Source organism: Geotrypetes seraphini, chromosome 8, assembly GCF_902459505.1.
Source record: "Geotrypetes seraphini chromosome 8, aGeoSer1.1, whole genome shotgun sequence".
Lineage (NCBI taxonomy): Eukaryota > Metazoa > Chordata > Amphibia > Gymnophiona > Dermophiidae > Geotrypetes > Geotrypetes seraphini.
In genome coordinates, this window is record NC_047091.1 from 92,277,088 (window position 1) to 92,292,244 (window position 15,157).

The 15,157-nt window shown below is 43.2% G+C and overlaps 1 protein-coding gene across 2 annotated transcripts in view; it reads right to left on the reverse strand.

Annotated features, from left to right (window-relative positions):
• Nucleotides 1-8,736, reverse strand: part of ACER1 (alkaline ceramidase 1) — a 65,148-nt gene extending 56,412 nt beyond the window's left edge. For both annotated transcript variants that reach the window (XM_033956384.1, XM_033956382.1), the window contains exons 1-2: nt 8,638-8,736; nt 8,134-8,294 (exon numbers count right to left, since the gene is read on the reverse strand). Coding sequence is in view for 1 of the 2 variants with exons in the window: in XM_033956382.1 (XP_033812273.1) it covers nt 8,134-8,158 (25 nt within the window). In the remaining variant the exon portion in view is untranslated. The remainder of the gene's footprint in view (nt 1-8,133; nt 8,295-8,637) is intronic.
• Nucleotides 8,737-15,157: the final 6,421 nt, after the last annotated feature.

Here is a 15,157-nt window from a genome sequence, read left to right on the forward strand (position 1 = left end):
TGAAATCGCGAGTAGGGAAACCACCAATGGGGAGGGGGAAGTGTATAGTTTATACATCTTTCGCTGTTAAGCAGCTTGTTGGAGTGTCTCTCAAAAAGGAAAACTTTGTTATAAAGATTAAAATCACCTTTTGACTGCCCAAACGTTCTTTCTAGTGCGGCTGAACATCTAGCTGTTTGGTTTCCTGATGCAGAAGCACAAAACGTGTTCACGTCGAAACCAAGGAACCAAGCTTTAGCTAAATTTTTCTTTATCTATTTTTTTGTTACGATTTTGATACGCGTTAATGAGATTTAGAATTTTGACTGCATGAATTTTTGAAATTACGTAAAAGCTTAAAAGTGTGAAGGATTCAGCAATGATTGGGTGGTTGGGGGGTGCATCCTCCATGTTACCCCTCCGTGTCTCTGGTCTAATCTTCACATAGGAAAACTGAATTCTTGTTTGAGTCCTTTGATCTTTCAAATGTTTTCATATATTGCTTTTAGAATAATTTTAAAAACATATTGATAAGATAATGACGTACTGTGAAATTTGATCACAAATCTCATCAATTACGAAGAATTTTACACAAACACTGGCCCTTAATTAAAATGTTGCTACCTTTTAAGGTATATACTATTGTAATCACAGCTATAATCTCTTATTAATAATATTGCTTTCTTTAAGTTATTTTAAATATTATTGTGAAGTGCTCAGACCAAGTAACCCAAAATATAGTGAAGACACTACAAAGAGGTTAACAAGGAGACCATCATCGCCTTCACCTGTCCCCTGCCCTCCCTAAATGCTCAAAAGAACTTGATCAGATCAACTTGATGTACTTATCTGAATAGGGGGTAGTTGGTTTCGTTAATTTTCATTGATGACTGTTTATTAATAAAGTTCATGTGCTCCGTTAAAATCTTAAAAGTGTTCATTCATTCTTCCAATCCCGCCCCCCCGACTCGAGTTTCACCTCTTCATCAGGGAGGGACACTGGTGATGGCTCACTGAGAACAGATTCACTCAAAGCAAACGGGCCAACCTTTTAAGGAACATGAGTTACGATTAGCATATAAAAGGGGCGTAAATTTGAAAGAAAAACTAACAGCTCCTTTTACAAAGGTGCATTAGGGCCTTTTTAGTTTGCATCCATATTTGGCATTAACTTAACATTCAATTTTTAAATTTTTCTGCTTTCTTCTCAAAATCTACTTTTCCATGTCTTCCCTTCCTATCTCTCTCTCCTTTCCTCCCTATTTCCATGGTCTGACATCTGTCTCCTTCCCTCCTTCCCCCCAAGTATAACATTTCTCTTTCCCTTTCTCCTTTCTGCCCCCTGCAGTCCATTTCCCTTCCCTTCTTCCTTTCTGCCCCCCCCTCCCAGTCTAACATTTCTCCCTCATTTCCACCAGTCCAACATTTATTTCTCTTCCTCCTATATGCTTCTCCTCTGGTCCTCCTTCCCTCCCCCAACCAACATCTCTCTCTCTCTCTCTCTCCCTCCATGAGTCCCAACTTTTCACTCTTTGTCCTTTCCCCCTTCCCCAGTGTAACATTTCTCCTTCCCTCCTTTCTGTCCTCACTATCCATCTTGCCCTCTCCAAGAGTCCAACACTTTCTGCCTCCTGCACGCTTACTCTCTCTGTCCTTGCCTTTTCCCTCAAGTGGCATCCCTCCTTCCCACCTCCCAACCCAACATGCTCTCTCCCCATGCACCATCTCACCCTCCCCTCCAGTGTGTAGCACCTTTCCTTTCCCTCCCTTTCTGCCAGGTCCAGCAGCACCTCTTCTCCCTTCCTTTTGCCTCCTACCTGTCCAGCAGTACCCCATCTCCCTTCCCTGTTCCCCTTGTCCAGCAGTACCCCTTCTCATGCGCGCTAGACCTTAACGCCAGCATTGAGCTGGTGTTATTCTAGAAGTGTACAATTTAGCGCACAGTAATTTTGTGCGTGCGCTAAAAATGCTAGCGCACCTTAGTAAAAGAAGCCCTAAGACCTGCAGTATTAAGAGAAAATAAAGAGGAACATAAGAACATAAGCAATGCCTCCGCTGGGTCAGACCTGAGGTCCATCGTGCCCAGCAGTCCGCTCACGTGGCGGCGCAACAGGTCCAGGACCTGTGCAGTAATCCTCTATCTATACCCCTCTATCCCCTTTTCCAGCAGGAAATTGTCCAATCCTTTCTTAAACCCCAGTACCATACTCTGCCCTATTACGTCCTCTGGAAGCGCATTCCAGGTGTCCACCACACGTTGGGTAAAGAAAAACTTCCTAGCATTCGTTTTGAATCTGTCCCCTTTCAACTTTTCTGAATGCCCTCTTGTTCTTTTATTTTTCGAAAGTTTGAAGAATCTGTCCCTCTCCACTCTATGCTCTTCATGATCTTGTAAGTCTCTATCATATCCCCTCTAAGTCTCCTCTTCTCCAGGGAAAAGAAACCCAGCTTCTCCAATCTCTCAGCATATAAAAGGTTTTCCATACCTTTTATCAGACGTGTCGCTCTCCTCTGAACCCTCTCGAGTAATGCCATATCCTTCTTAAGGTATGGCGACCAATATTGGACGCAGTACTCCAGATGCGGGCGCACCATCGCCCGATACAACGGCAGGATAACTTCTTTCGTTCTGGTTGTAATACCCTTCTTGATTATACCTAGCATTGTATTTGCTCTCTTAGCAGCCGCTGCGCACTGTGCCATCGGCTTCATTGTCATGTCCACCATTTCCCCCAACTCCCTTTCTTGGGTACTCTCACTCATTAACATCCCTCCCATCGTATAGCTGTACCTCGGGTTTTTGCTTCCTACATGCAATACTTTACATTTCTCTACATTGAACTTCATCTGCCATCTCGTCGCCCACTCCCCTATGCATGAGAGAGATTTGCATATAATGACAGGCATGCAAATCTGCTCCATGCATATTCATTAGGGCTAGCCTGAAAACCTGATTGGCCTGGTGGTCCTCCAGCACAGGGTTGGGAACCATTGGTTTAGACTATAATCATGACTTTTTCCAATTAAAGTGTTATGTGTTAGAACATATAGAGCAGGACAGACGTGGAGGGAATAGGCAGCTATATCTCCAACAACGAGAACAGCGCTGGATTTATGAGCTAGGATCGGTAACTCCTATAGGATTGAATATGAGTATAGACTGGTACTATTTTTATTAATTAAAAGTTGTTTCTTTTTCTTGGTTCATTATGAGTGCCACAATTCCGTTGAACCAATCCAGCACAACCATGTCTGTGTTAGGCAACCAATGAAGAGAATCTGAACACTCCCTTTAGCAGTGACGTGGAGGTGAGTGATTGGTGAATCTCTCTCTATAAAATTGTGAGGAACCGCTATGAAAGTAGGACGCTGGTGAGATTGTGCGAGCAAACAATTCAACTTGCGTGAAGCGAGTGGGAGTCAGGAAGCCCTGAAGAAATGGTTGTGTACCGTGAAACGTCGACTACAAGACGCCACTTTAAAGTTTTCTAACACAGTTGTCAATGTTGCTATTAACATCTCAGTCCCACATTGAAAATTAGCATAGTGGCAATTGTATATGCTCTATGGAAGTTTTTTTGGCCGATGGTGTGGGTGGGGGAGGTTTGAGCATTTATGCTCTGCCAGAACAAACCTGAGGTTTTTTCTTCCATTGAGATAATACTCTCACCAAATAAGTGGAGCAAGTTATTTTTTGATAAATTTATTACATAATTGTTCTTAACTTCAATTTTACTATGTTTAATATGTATATTTCACTGACTGTCCAGTTCTTCTTCTTTGTGAACCGCCCGGATCTTCTATGGGTAGGCGGTATCTAAGATAATAAAACCCTAAGCGCGCATGCACACTCCCACTTGCGTATTCCGTTTTCTGTGAGCTGTAGGGCCCTGCGGGCAAGAGTGCGCATGCGCGCTTCTATTCCCTCCCTCCCTTACTGTAACTTCGCCGCCGTCGTTCGCCCCATTGTGGCCCCCTCCCCCCCATACACCATTTCCCGGCGCACATGAGAATCTCTCTCTCTCCCCTGAGGCAGATGTCGGTGGCTGCATGCTGCGGCGGCCGAGCCCTGAGCCAGTGTAGATGGCTGAAGCCTGGCTGGAGGAGGATGAGGAGGAGCTGCGAGAGCTCTGCAGAGGCAGAAGGGAATGGATTTGGGGGAGGGAGTGGGAGAAGGGAGAGATGTTGGACTCAAGTGAGGAAAGGAGAGAGAGAGACAGAGACAGATGGATGAGAAGGACAGAGGGGCTACTAGGGGGACCAGGAGAGATGGTAGGGGATATAGGGAGAGATAGACTTCAGGGAGTGTGGAGGGGGCAGGAGAGAGAGATGGTCTTGGGGAAGGACAGAGGGGGACAGGAAAGGGAAAGATGGCAAAAGGGGTGAAACAGAGTCAAAGAGAGATGGTAGAGGGTGTGAAAGGGGGAAAGGGAGAGATGGAAATGGTAGGACCACTGCTGCTTTGGGGCACTAAGGGAGGAAAGGTTGGTACGTCAGGACTGCTGCTGCCGTCTCGGGTAAGTAAAGACCCTGTCAGGTGATAAATGCAATGGAGGATCTATGAGGGCCAAAAGGGTACAAAGGAAATGGTGAAAGGTGAGGTGGTGAGCCTGGGGTCAGTGGGAAGCAGGGTCTAGGCATGATAGAGGCGGGGCATGGGTGGGGTCAGAGTCAGGGTCAGAATTTAGGTGGGGCTATTCTAGCACCCGTTACTGTAACGAATGTAAACGGCTAAAACACTAGTACAAGAATAAAGTTATTATTATTTCAACTACAGGCTTGTTTTTAGTAAATTTAGGGTAGTGTTCTTTACAGATTAACTAAATCTGTTTCACTCCTTCATTGTGATATCTTCAGATATTGTTCCCTGTGATTGGTTTTTTTTTTTTAACTTTAGTTTGCATCCATATTTGGCATTAACTTAACATTCAATTTTTAAATTTTTCTGCTTTCTTCTCAAAATCTACTTTTCCATGTCTTCCCTTCCTATCTCTCTCTCCTTCCCTCCCTATTTCCATGTTCTGACATCTCCCTCCTTGCCCCCAAGTATAACATTTCTCTTTCCCTTCCTCCTTTCTTCCCCCTGCAGTCCATCTCCCTTCCCTTCCTCCTTTCTGGCCCCCTCTCCCAGTGTAACATTTCTCCCTCCTTTCTACCAGTCCAACATTTATTTATCTTCCTCCTACATGCTTCTCCTCTGGTCCTCCTTCCCTCCCCCAACCAACATCTCTCTCTCTCTCTCCCTCCATGAGTCCAACTTTTCACTCTTTGTCCTGTCCCCCTTCCCCAGTGTAACATTTCTCCTTCCCTCCTTTCTGTCCTCACTATCCATCTTGCCCTCTCCATGAGTCCAACACTTTCTGCCTCCTGCACACTTTCTCTCTCTGTCCTTGCCTCTTCCCTCAAGTGGCATCCCTCCTTCCCACTGCCCCAACCCAACATGCTCTCTCCCCATGCATCATCTTGCCCTCCCCTCCAGTGTGTAGCACCTTTCCTTTCCCTCCCTTTCTGCCAGGTCCAGCAGCACCTCTTCTCCCTTCCTTTTACCCCTTCCCTCCTCCCCCTGCCCAGCAGTACCCCATCTCCCTTCCCTGTTCCCCTTGTCCAGCAGTACCCCTTCTCCCTTCCCTCCCTTCGTGTACTTCTACACCAGGGCCCCCCCTCCCCCGAAGGCCTGTATGTTCCCCCTTCTTTGCAGCATCCTCCAGCTTCCCCCCAGCCTAATTATTGCAGCCTGCAGAAAGGATCGCTGGTGCTGTAGTGATCCTTGCAGGCTGCCATTAGCCTCTGCAGCACATTCCCTCTGCCACAGTCCTGCCCCTCCTCTGATGTCAGGGACAGAATCGTGGCAGAGGGAACATTCTGCTGAGGACGACAGCAGCCTGCAAGGATCGCTACAGCACCGGCGATCCTCTCTGCAGGCTGCAGTAATTATCTGAAGGTAAGAGCGGGAGGCTAGGGGAAAGCCGGAGGATGCTGCAAAGAGTGGGCAGCACTAGTACAGACCATGGGCTGCAAAATAGTACCTGGCGGGCCACATGTGGCCCATGGGCTGTGAGTTTGAGACCATTAGTCTATAGTTAGTGGGAGTAGAAATAGTCCTGACGGTGGGAGGGGGGTGCTGTTTCAATATCACATTTTCAATACTGAAGGACAGGCAAATTCTGAAGAACTTTAGGGAACCTGCCTGTCCCTAGCATTTGAAAACACAATATTGAAGTAACACAGTAGCATACAAAATGTGGTGGTGGGGAGGCGCAGGTGAATCCCCAGGTGTATCCCATAAGGGGGTTCTCCCATGGTTGGCAGCAGCAGCTTTCACAACTTGGTGCTCTGCATAAGGAAAGCATAAGGTATCTGCCGGGTCTTGCCTTCGCGGAAGCAGGAAGTAGGTGGAACCCAGCAAAGAGGAAGGCCTAAAGCTAGCAATAGCAGCCAGTTGTGAATGCTGCACTGATGATGGGAGGTGGGGGGGAAGAGGTATGACAAAGAAAGAAAGCAGAAGAGGGGAGGGGAGAAAAATGCTGCGCCTGATTTGGGAGAGAGAGAGAGGGAGGGAGGGAGAAGGAGAATCAGGGAGAAGGAGAATCAGGGAAGGAAGAGGAGAGAAGAGTAAAGGGAGATTCCAGACCATGGGGAAGATAGGATGGAGGAGAAGGGAGGAAGGAAAGGATATGCCAGACTATGGAGGGGATGGAGAGATCCTGGGGCATGGGATAGGAGGGGAGGGGAGGGAAGGAAAAGAGACAGATGCCAGACCAGGGGGAAAGAAGGGAGGGAGGGAAAGGAAGGAGAGGAGATGCCAGAGTATGGAGAAGGAGGGAGAGATGGAAAGGAAGAAGAGGAGAGAGATGCCAGGGCATGGGGGGGAGGGAAGGGAAGGAAAGAAGAGAGATATGCCAGACCATGGGGGAGAGGGTGAAGACAGAGACAGAAAAATGGAGAGGCTAAAGCTGAAATGAATCATGTACAAAGGAGAGAAGGGGCACAGGATAGTTTAAGGAAGGGTCATATAAAGAGGGATGATGCCATATGGAAGGGGGAGAGGATGGACTCTGGATGCAAGGGAGAGAGCAGATAGTGGATGGAAGAGAGAGAGAAAGCAGATAGTGGATGGAAGGGGCAGAAAGAAAGAGGGTGGATAGTGGATAGAAAGAGGGAATACAGTGGATAGTGGCAGAGAAAGAGGGAATACAGTGGATGGAAGGGAGGGAAAGAGAAGACATACATTGGATGGAAAGAAGAGCATGAAGAGAAGATGATTAATGCAGAAATGACAAAAGGTAGGAAATATTTTTTCTTGCTTGTACTCGTGGCTGTACTGAGAAATGTTTATAAATAGAAAAGGAAAATAAGGTAATCTTTTTATTGGACTAATTTTAATACATTTTTTATTAACTTTCAGAGACCAAAATCCCCTTCCTCAGGTCAGGACAGGATACTGTAACAGCAGTATACTATACCAGTGGTTGGCATACCGCGGCTCGTGAGCCACATGTGGCTCTTTAGCCACTTGAGTGCAGCTCGCGGCTCTGCTAGCTTGAGCAGGGGTGCCCAACCTGCTTCTCTTTCCCGTAAAGAGGACGCTGAAGTAACAGGCCAACCAACCTTCCCCACCTGTCATCAATTCTGATGTCGGAGAGGAAGTTCCGTGCCAGCCAATCGCTGCCTGGCTTGTTTAGTTTTATAATGGGTGTATTGATGCTCTAGTGCTCACTGCAGTGTTTAAGATGCTGCTTTTTCCTAGGTGCATCCTTGTTGTGTGACTCGTGGATTATTTCTAAAAATAATTTTTTTAAAATATAAAGGTAGGTTTGTTACAAAATTATCAGGCCCGGGTGTCAAATATACTAGGTACCCCACTGAAGCAACATCCCATACTGGCAGCAAAGCAGTTGGAGGACTCCTGCTCAGCGAGGGAGCAGTGAATGTCACTCCTTTACCAAGTCAATTTTTGCTGTATTTCTATTTTTCTGATTCTCACCCACAGACACAGAAGTGCACATATTCTGCTGATGTGAGATTATGCTGCTGCATGTTCTTAAGTAAAAATTTAAACTCAGAGCCAACTGCCCATTGGAAGAAATAATGTAAATGTATCTAAAATAATCAGATTAAAAATATATATTGATTATCTGGTTTAAGTTTACTTACAGTTTTCTATCAATGATAAGTGCATGATGTTAAGAAGGCAACTCCTCTTGTCAGGCTATGTTCTGAATCCTCTCCACTTTGCTGTTCAAAACATTCCAGGACTGCTCATAATCTAGAGATTTAGACACTAAAGGAGAGGCACCTCCTGTTGACTTAGAATCCTGCAGAAGAAGGAAAGTTATTACCCCTTTGACAATCTCACCTGAGATAATCTATTAAACACTTGGGATGCTCTCATACAAACCTTTTACTTCATCTTGATGTCTACCAAACAATTTTTTTGAGGTGGGGGAAAGGGAGAAAGTTAGCTTTTTTAATCACTAACTTTTCTTTTCAGGGACAACAAATTTTATCTCCCTCAGAGGAGGAAAATGAACATGAAAAGAGTAAGAAATAAATAAGAAAAGACAAGAAAACAGCATAGGGAAAAACAATCCTCATTTTAAGGGGTCCACTGGGGTTATTTCAGTGAACTCCAAGTGGTGCTCAGAGAGATTATCTTACCTGTGCTCTTGCCAACCATCACTCTATCCAGTTCTCTGTACAGGTTGTGGGCTGGCATCCAGTCAGACAACTGGTGTGAAGAGGCTGCTGCAGCTCTACTGGTGCTGCTCACTGTGATGTCACAAGCAGGTATGCAGGAAGTTTCAGCCCAGGCTGGATCTGCTCCAACTGGTTGGGTGATAACAAGCACTACCCATTAAACATCAATAAAGTGCTCCAAGGTATAAGCAGCATAGTACAGACACACAGAAGAGCCGGTTCCTGCTCTATGGAGGCTACAGTCTACTCAACAGTGGCAGTGGAGGACAGATGGACAGTGAGCAGAACACATGGCTTTTGAAGTGTATTCAGAATATTAGGGTAGCATTTTCTTCTCTCTTCTTCCCAGTCACCCATTGAGAGATGGGTGGTTGCAGCAGAATCTATAATAGGAACTTTTATTAGAGGAATGAGAGAGCAAAACGGCTATATATAGATAAGGCGGTGAATGACTCCTATTATTACCCTTACTGTAGACAAATATCACTGCATCACAATTTTACCAAAGCACTTATATGTGTTACTGATGGTAAATCAAAGCTTCTATAAATAAATAGATAACTAAAATCCGGTGGAGCTCAGCAATTGGTAATGACACACAAGAACTGGAAAAATGTAATTGCTGAGTTAGTCCGATTTAAATGTAATAGATAGAAATACCCCTCTTAGAAGGTTTGATAAGTGGTTTATAAATGTTTCTAAATAAGGTCCCCTTTTAACAAGTCACTTTAGGGTTTTTTTATTGCTGGCTGCTGTGGTAAAAGCTCTGACGAATATCGGAGCTTTTACCGCAGTAGCTGGTGATTTTTTTTAAAAAACCTAATGTGGCTTGATAAAAGGGGGCCTAAATAAAACAAAAATAAAAGATAAAACAATACTATTTTAATTGGCTGATTGAATACATTTTTGACTAGCTTTGAAGCAGTGATACAGGGGCATTATAACATTTTCATCTTTGTTTTCCATTCCTTTCCTGATAATTCCTAACATTCTATTTGCTTTCTTAGCTGCCGCCGCCGTAAATTGAGCTGAGGGTTTCAACATATCCTCAACGATGACACTTAGATCCTTTTCCTGGGCAGCGACTCCTAACTTGGAACCCTGCATCATGTAACTATAGTTCAGGTTCTTCTTTCCCATATGCGTCACTTTGCACTTGCTCACATTAAACAGGTAGGATTAGGGTGGGATTGGGGCGGGACTGTGGTGTAACGGGGTGGGGATGGGTGGAATTGGGTGAGCCTGGGGGTGGGTCTAGAGGTCTGGATTTTCCAAATGGAAAATCTGGTATCCCTACATTACCTCCTATCTCATGACTTTCTAATTTCCTCAGAAGTCTTTTATAAGGTACTTTGTCAAATGCCTTTAGAAAATCCAAATACACAATATCAGCCAGCTCACCTTTATCCACATGTTCATTCATCCCTTCAAAGAAATGCAGTAGATTGGTGAGGCAAGATTTCTCTTGACTAAAACTATGTTGGCTTTCCTCAATCCATGCTTATGTATATGTTCTGCCATTTTGTTCTTTATAACAGTCTCTACCATTTTGCCTGGCACCAGCATCAAACTCATTGGTCTAGAATTTCCCGAATCACCTTTAGAACTCTTTTTAAAAATCGGTGTCATGTTGGCCACCCTCCAGTCTTCCAGTACTAGATTTAAAAAAAAAATTACAAATTACTAACAATAGCTCTTCAAGTTCATTATTCAATTCTATCAGCACTCTAGGATGCATACCATCTGGTCCAGATGATCTGCTACTTTTCAGTTTGTCAAACTGACCCATTACATAACATAATATAACACAACACTTTATTTTTATTCCACAAAATCTTCCAGTTCTGTATGGATAACAAAACAAGAAAAACTGCCCAAACACAGTGAGCTACAAGATCGTAATCAATATAACAAAACATATCAACCAGCCATCATTACTTCCCAAGAAATTTTTGAAACTTCAATAATTTTCTAAAATGAAAATACGAGAGAGAGGTAAATAGTAACAGGTGAAACCCAGATTCTCAGCTAGTGGCGTGATAAAGTAATCGCTCATGATATGTCTTATAAACACAGCTTTTCGGCGAAGGAAATTTTAAAAAGACCAAATGACACTATGAACTTAAAGGAGTACAAAAAATAAAATAAAATGATCCATTACATAATTTGGTAGCAAACCATAGAACACTTTGTAGCAACCATAGAACACTTTGAATACAACCTAATTTATAAATAACCCGCGCTTCCACTGGGAGGCAACTGTAATTTGCAAAAGTAAGGCATTACCTGTTCAATTCTACCCAAATTAAAAATTTAGCAAATAGATGTATTCTGAGTCAAAGTGAGCCTTTCAAAATGCTTCTTACATCCCACTAAATAGACCATATTGCAGTAGTCAAGTGTGGTCAGTACCAAAGACTGCATCAAAAGTTGACAAGCTGATCTTTCAAAAGTTCTATAGAATATAAAAGCATTTACAAACCACAGCATTCACTTGATTTTGCATTGTAGATTTCAATCTAAAAATACCTCCAATAGTGTCAATATAGATTCTACAGTATATACTGTAGCATTCAAGTGGAGATAATCTTGAGTAAGTTTAGCTGGAGTTACAAATAAAAATTTAGCTTTTTGGGAGTTGAGTTTTAACTTCCAATATTACAGAGATTTGTTTGAGTTTCTCAGATTCATCAGAATTGAATACCATTTCTGGCACTGGTAACTTTTGTGTACCCTGGTTCTTGAGGTTTGGGCTTCTTTACAAGTCATACATATATCGACAAGCTTTTTTAAGTTCTTAGTTCCAGTACTAGAGTGACACCTAGTGGACCAATTGACATACCCCTGAAGCAGGCCTCCAGCTGGAGGCTGAAACACGAACCATGTTGGATCATCAACTGGATCCTTTTACAAAAGGACATTACACTTATAGGACTTTTTATTCATGTTTTTTATTCATGTGTTTCTACATGTAATTGATTTTGAGTTTATAGAAATAAAGGATTGTTTGTCTCAAGATTGACGTGTTCTATCCCACTCCCCACTTGTGCTCTTTCTACTGGTAACTCTCCCACATCAGTGGCGTAGAGAAGGCAAGAGGCGCCTGGGGCAGTGGCACCCCATTCGCCCTCTCCTCCCACCCCTGCTGCATGTGCTCCCCATCCCTTCCTCCATACCTGTTTAGCTTCCTTGGCACGAGCAGCATCTCTAACTTGCTGCCCACACCAGCATTGGTTCTCTCTCCACGAGACCCAGAAGTAATGTCAGAGGGGAGTTCTGAGGCCAGCACAAGCAGCAGGTTGAAGCTGGTGCTCAGGCTGGCAAAGAGCTAGAGGTATGGTAGTGGGGAATTGAAGGTGTGCATGCAGTGGGGGAGGAGTGGGAAGGAGGAGAGGTACCGTCACCCCCACCAAGATGGCACCCCATCTACTCCCCACTACTACGCCATTGCCCCACATCTTCCTTGGTGAAGACTGAAGCAAAGAATTCATTTAATCTCACTGGTATGGCCTTGTCTTTCCTGAGAGCCCCATTTATCCCTTGGTCGTCTAGCGGTCCAACTGATTCTTATCCCAGTTTCTTGCTTTTAATATACCTAAAAAAATTTTACTTTTGTTTTTGCTTCCAGCGCAATCTTCTTTTCAAAGTCTCTCTTTGCCTTCCTTATTAGCGCCTTGCATTTTACTTGGCATTCCTTGTGCTGTTTACAATTATTTTCAGTTGGATCCCTCCACTTTCAGAAGGATTCTCTTTTAGTTCTTTTTTATTTTGTATATTTTTATTAATTTTTCAATCTAAAAACAGTGCATAAAGGAATACATACCAGTAATTTGGAAAAACAGCACTTATATCAATCAATAAATATATGAGAAACCATTTTCATCCCCCTCCCACCCACCCTAATTCCAATATATTCAATAAATCATACAACAGTACATGCATATAATTAATAAACAAATCCAAATATAACATCCCTCTCTCTCCCTCCCACCCACCCTCTTTCCCTGGATGTGCAAATCAAACTGGAAATACGGAAATAAACTATTTAATTGAGATTGATAAAATTGTTCAATGGACTTCCATGTCAGTTTAAACAACTTATTATTACCCATAATTCCACCAAAAAGTGAAATTTAATCTGTCAAAATTTTTCAAATTTTTAGTAACCATTTTCATGGCTACCCCAGTCATTATACCAAGTAATCTGCTTTTATGTCTATCTATTGGAGGTGTAGGAGATAACAATGTCCCACAGATTACCACTTCATACGACAACAGAACTGCAGTCTCCAAAATCAAATTAACATGTCCCCATATAGATTTCCAAAAGTTGAGTATCAAAGGACAATAGAACAACAAATGATCCAGTGTCCCTATGTCTAGATTACAGTGCCAGCATCTATTAGATTTTGAACTATCTAACTTTTGTAATCTAACAGGGGTCCAAAAACTTCTGTGCACCTCACTTATTAACCATGCTGACTGCCGTTTGGTCTTCTTTCCTCCTTTTTTTAATACATAGAATATATCTAATCTGGGCTTCCAGGATGGTATTTTTGAATAACATCCACACCTGATGTAAATTTTTGACCTTTGCAGCTGCTCCTCTAAATTTCTTTTACTCCATTCTCATGTTATCATAGTCTCCTTTTTTAAAGTTAAATGTTGCTGTATTGAATTTCCTGTGTGCATTTATTCCAGGGATTATATGAAATCTGATCATGTTATGATTGCTTTATCAAGCGGCCCCAGCACCATTACCTCCCGCACCAATTCACGCATCCACTAAGAACTAGGTCTAGAATTGCTTTGCCTCTTGTCAGTTCCTGAACCTGCTGCTCTGTAAAACAGTCTTTGATTTAACCAAGGAATTTTATTTCCCTAGCATACCCTGTTATATTTACCTAGTCAATATTGAAGTAATTAAAAATAAAAAGGAGGCCTGCGCCCTGGAACTGGAAGGACAAGTTTTCTTCAGCTAAGTGCTTGTATTTGGTTACATAAGCATGCTGATGTGTATATCTGCTCTTGATTATTGTTTAAATTGAATCTTGGGGCCCCAGAATGAAGATTATGCTATTTTTGTATAGAGGATTTCACTAGTCATCTGACTGGACTTTATATGGATTGTATATGGTGGAGTTTTTTTTTATCTATAAAGACTAGCAGGTCTTTTTCTCCACAATATATATTTTTGTGGTCCTCTAGGGATTTTAAACTGATAAACCACTTTGGATGTGCATACTTATTGGTGGTCAGCTGACACATCTCTTCCTATTAGATATAGTACAGTATACCCCTGCGAATTCGCGGTTCGCGATTCGTGGACTCAGTCATTCATGGTATTTTCTGACCGCCTCTTCCAGTTAGAAATATCACAAATGACTGACCAATGGAAAAGCTCTCTGTCACTACGGGCCTGGCTCGCTACGGTAGCATGCCTTCCCTTCCCCAACCAGCGGTCTTCCCTGGCCACGCACCTCCCATGCACCCTCCTACAACGTGAGCTTCTCGCTTCAGCAGTTGCCTGGGGCTTGGAAGGGGCCGCCAACTAAGGCGGCCAGGTAAAACAGCGCAGCTTGAGCCGGGAATGAAGGCAGGGGGTGCTGAGCTCCAGAAAACACCCATACAAAGCGGGCCGGAGCAAGAGACAGTCCCTGCTTGAAAGAGATACGCTGTACACTGATGTGAAAGGACCCTTATTTATTTTAGATTGCACTTGGGCTCTATTTATTTCAGCATAGGTATGGATTTCTCTTAACGGGTCTAGTGTGGCAGCCATATTAGTCCATTCGTAAAGATATTTATTTACAAATGTTCCAAACAAAGAGGGCGGGGCCGGAGCAAGAGAGGAGGAGGAGGGGGAGTGCTGATACAGTACTCTTCTGATATTCACAGTTTTATAACATTCGCGGTCACTCCTTGAATGTAACCCCTGCAAATTTCGGGGGAGTACTGTATTAGTAATTGAAACCACCCATTATTATTGTGTTACCCAATTTGTTAGCCTCCCTGATTTCTGAAAACATTTCAGCATCTGTCCATTCATCCTGGTCAGATGGATAGTAGTACACTCCTATCACTATCCTTTTCCCCTTTAAACATGGAATTTCTACCCTTAGGGATTCCAAGGTGTGTTTCTGCTCCTGTAGAATTTTCAGTCCATTCGATTCAAGGCCTTCCTTGACATGTAATGCTACGCTTCCACCCAGCACAGGATTAATTTGGTGAGGGTCCCTAGGCACACAAGTACACTGGGCTCCCTGCCTTACCCCACCCCGCCCCCATTTATTTACCCATTTTCTTATTTAGTTCTTTATTTCCACTTTATTTCTCTTTTTCTTTTATTTTAAAATTATAAACAAATAACAAAGATTACCATACCAGTGCCAGTGTACAGTTTTTCTTCTATGCAACCTCCAAACATCTCTGAACAAATCTCCCCTTCCTTCCTAGAGGAAGAGATCTTCAGCTGGCAGGG